Source organism: Physcomitrium patens, chromosome 1 (genome assembly GCF_059467195.1).
Source record: "Physcomitrium patens ecotype Gransden chromosome 1, ASM5946719v1, whole genome shotgun sequence".
Taxonomy (NCBI): domain Eukaryota; kingdom Viridiplantae; phylum Streptophyta; class Bryopsida; order Funariales; family Funariaceae; genus Physcomitrium; species Physcomitrium patens.
In genome coordinates, this window is record NC_143410.1 from 4876995 (window position 1) to 4881079 (window position 4085).

A 4085-nucleotide genomic window follows, 5' to 3' on the forward strand; every position below is an offset into this window, starting at 1 on the left:
AAGTAGGTTAACTTTATAATATCTTCTAGAAAAGCTTCCTCAAAGCTTCATAGATGTTGCTTTTACTTTATATGTGTTTATAATTGATTGATAGGTTAGAAACTTGGTCAACAAGTTAACTACATGTTGATAGCTTGCAAAACAAGCTAATTATGTAGTGTATTATTTTAAAAAATTGACTTGTAAGTTAAGATACGTGTCTTGCAAAGTCAACACATTTTGGAGGTCCTATAGGACATCGCCACATAGCTCCTACTTAAGAGTATATATGGAGGTAAAAGTGAAGCCTTTTTCACTCTTGTCAATGCTTTTCTAGTCTTTAGTCTTGTTTTTAGACTTTCTAGACTTCCAATTTTTGGCTATAGTCATTTTAATTCAATGATATATCATCTTTGAATGACTTTATAGTTCTTTTCAATGTCATAAAAATATATTGAGGACTTCTTTTTTTAAGATTCTATTTCCATTTTGTCATATTTTTTTGAGAAAATCTCACTTATTTATTTGCTTTCATTGAATTCTTGTCCTTGATACTATGTCGAATTATATCTGTTTGTAGTTCATTCTACTAACATCAATTGGAAGTTTGATGGATCTTGTTTATTGTTTCAAAGTGTTGCTTTTGTATGTTCTTTGATAACTTTGTTTTCTTGGTATTTGATGTTGTGACCATCTTTCTTTCTAAATCACATGCACAAATTCTTCAACCAAAACAAGTTAATAATTTAATAAAGAAGATGGAGATCATGGCTATGATTGTAATGATGGTTTTTGGAGATAATCCATTTTTCTTATGATGATTAGAATAGAGTTGGTCAATTTAGTAAATGAACTAGTCATTTTAATATTTTGCTAGTTAGTTAGTTAGTTAGCTAGCTAGCTATCTATCTATCTTGAATTAATTGAAAAGTAATCTCACAACAAATTTATTTATTTATTTCACACTATGCTATTTTTAATTCAATTCAATAGAAAAAAGAGAAGCTTAGTTTATTTATGTATTTGTTCATGTCACAAATTAAGATGATCTTTGGAAAGTGTATAGGTCAAGCACTTCATGGGTACCTTTGAGTGAAGCAAGCACCCAAAGATCCAACGAATCGTCTAAGGCACCTCAATCGTCACCTAGAGTGTCACCTCATTTGACATTCCACTTGTGCCCATGAATAGGACACCTCCACTGGCAACTCGATCGACGTTCCGCTTAAGCACCCGATTTGGACACGTCATTTGAGCACCTCAGTTGGGCTAGGGTTTAAGGATCGGAGACCTCATGAATGCGGCTGCCAGTGTGTTTGTCGTGCCTCGGCCCCTTGTTCCAGTCGCAGCAAAGTCTTGGGTTGCATTTCCACGCGATCGGCAGGAGCAATTTCAAAGCAGTAGCAGCGGCAGCAGTTTATTTCTTCGCTATTTAGGGGTGATTCAGTCTGTTGATTTGTCGAACGATACTCAGGGTTTAAGTTTTGGGGTTTTAGTTTTCGATGGCTTTCCTAGCGCAGCTCGGAGGCTTGGTGCGCCAATCAATTGCACGCAACGCGTTGCAGCGGCACAGTGGTGCTGCGGCCATTCCTGCTATGTTTCTCGTTTCGAGGGGCATGTCTGGCTCGAAACTCTTTGTGGGCGGTAAGCGCAGCCTGAACTTTGGTTCTGAAGCGAAAATTAGGGTTTTCTACTTCTTGATTAAGTTGTATTAGTGTCAGTTTCTTGTTCAGTAGAGAAATGGATGCCATTTTGTAATCACAGGGTGCATATCATGGATTTCTGGATTGTTGATGATGTGATTACGGCGCTATTAGTCTTTGAATCCCATTTTCGTATCCTACACATACTTTCGCTTGCTGTTCAGGTCTTGCATGGGGAACCACGGACGACAACATCAAGGAGGCGTTTTCAGCTTTCGGAGAAGTGACCGAAGGTATGAACGTGATTATCTTAGTCTCCTATCTGTTTGTGTTAATCTTTTTCTTGACAAGAGATTTGCACGTTCAGTTTTTAACAGTCATACAACATGATTCATATCAGCAGTTGCACTGTATGTTTTTGGAAGTTCTTAAAGGCCTTTGTCCGGAATTTTTCAGCTGGAATTCGCTTGACTGCAGAAGTGTAGTTGCATCTTCGGTTTAGGTGGCAGGTTATTCGTATCCAATGGTTTAATATCTATTTAACTTGGATACTTACTTGTTTGCTTAGAGAAATGTCTCTGTTCACTTCGTCGGTTTTACAAGAACGCAGCCTTTCGTTGGCTACAAAGTTTGACATTTAAATGTTTTGTTTGTCTGTTTGTTTGTATGTCCTTTGGTCTACAGTTAAGATTATTTGCGACAGAGATACCGGCAGATCCAGGGGCTTTGGGTTTGTGACTTTTGCCACTGATCAGGATGCCGAAGCTGCTCTTCAGGCACTGGACGGGCGGGTTAGTAGTACTTCTTTTGTTCGATTAACTCTATTCCGGGTTCTGTATTTTCTTAATTGCTTGGATATGCACAGATAAAGAAATCCTGCTTTTGTTTTCCTTTTTTTTGCGGAAATTCTGCGCTCGGCATTGCTTCTTTGAGAGGCTTTTTTTCGAGAGGTTGACTGTTTTGTGGTAAAAATATGTTCACAGGACTTGGCTGGTCGCACTATTCGAGTGAACTACGCTACCAAGCAGTCACCACAGGACAGGCAATCGGGTGGTGGTATGTACGGTCGCCGTGACCACTCAGGTGGTAACAGTGGCAACTTTGGTGGGAGCGGAACCTGGAGGGGCATGTAGGGGCCTTGAGAAACGGTGTGTGCCAGTGTCGCCGAGTGTTCGAATATTTGGTGGTTTCAGTAGTATGTTCATCTTCAATTTTTAAAGCTTTATTTCATTTAGATATGCCCTTATGGAATATTGTATGCAGTAACGAAGAGATCAGGGATAAAAGGAATTAACTGGAGGCTTCAGAGTAGTGATAGGTTAGGGAGCGTTCTGCATTGCATTTGAAGGATTGCCGCGAGTGCCTTAAGTGTTCGATTGCCAAAGGAACTGGAGTTGTTCCGGTCATCCGATAAACGCTATCAGCACATCATGTTAAGTAATTTTTGTAATTCCCTCTTGAGTGTCTCCATCGAGGGAGAAAACACACCTTCAAACATTTGATCCATAGTTAAGATATGACTTGGTTCGCATGGCTAGTTGAAATAAAGTTTCAATTCTTACTATTATTCTCTTTCTATAAAGAGGCGGTTATTTTCATCACTGGAAGATCATCCACTTGAATAAAAATAAAGCTCATTCATTTAACTTCTGCATCAAGTTTCTCATGGAGTACGTTGCATTTGTAATGGTAACCTTAAGCACAAGACTTCATTCAATAACCATCTTGATGTTTACAGTCGCAACATGAATTAGGCAGATGTTTTTAAAAGATATCAGAAAGTGACACTTGACCAATTCATATTCCTTCCGAAGCTATTGTGTATTTAGGATGCTTTTACAATAAGTTTAGCAGAAACGACATCAGGATTAATATCTTGTTGAGTGAAGCATGTTCTATTTAATTTTTTAATTTTTTTCTTTTCTTTTCTTAAAGCTTGATTCAAAACAGGGTATATGTGATACTTAGATTTTAAATGTGTATATGCAGAATCAACCAGCTTACATGCTGAAATCTTGGTCTAGTACATGTGAGTGCAATAAACATCAACAATGTGCAAGACTATCTTATGTGACCTTTTGAACATCTATGCATAATGATACTACTTTGTGGCATTCTTTAGTTTCAATTCAACCACATTGAATCTAGACACAATCATGTTTTGTGACATCTATGTTTTATTCTACTTTATTAGGAGAGTTAACTTACGTCTAACATTTGTTTCAATCTTTTTATTGAGGTTTTCTATTTGAATAAGTAAATAAAAGTGAAAGTAAAATAAGTTACATTGTGGAAGTTATTACTTTAGGTAAATTACTATTGATCAAAAGGTGGGCTCTTGGTATGTAGGAAGACCAAGAGATAAGATAGATGAATGGACAAAAGAACTTAAGGATATAGAGAATATGTTAAAAGCATATTTTTATAGTAGATAAGATAGCTATGGATAGTTTCGGTAGAATG

General features: G+C 37.3%; 1 protein-coding gene across 1 annotated transcript; it reads left to right on the top strand.

Moving 5' to 3' along the window:
* Window positions 1–1297: 1297 nt before the first annotated feature.
* LOC112281312 (glycine-rich RNA-binding protein 4, mitochondrial) lies at window positions 1298–3189 on the top strand. The gene is made up of 4 exons (XM_024517728.3): window positions 1298–1623; window positions 1847–1915; window positions 2307–2413; window positions 2606–3189. Exons 1-4 carry the CDS (start codon window positions 1482–1484, stop codon window positions 2753–2755), a joined length of 468 nt encoding a protein of 155 aa, XP_024373496.1. The 5' UTR covers window positions 1298–1481; the 3' UTR covers window positions 2756–3189.
* The last annotated feature ends 896 nt before the right edge of the window (window positions 3190–4085 follow it).

Bases quoted from the DNA above. Each gene is read 5' to 3' on its own strand.
- LOC112281312 (XM_024517728.3), top strand. From the start codon at position 1,482: ATGGCTTTCCTAGCGCAGCTCGGAGGCTTGGTGCGCCAATCAATTGCA. The intron at 1,624-1,846 runs GTAAGCGCAGCC...CTTGCTGTTCAG, and splicing joins CTCGAAACTCTTTGTGGGCG to GTCTTGCATGGGGAACCACG. The intron at 2,414-2,605 runs GTTAGTAGTACT...ATATGTTCACAG, and splicing joins TTCAGGCACTGGACGGGCGG to GACTTGGCTGGTCGCACTAT.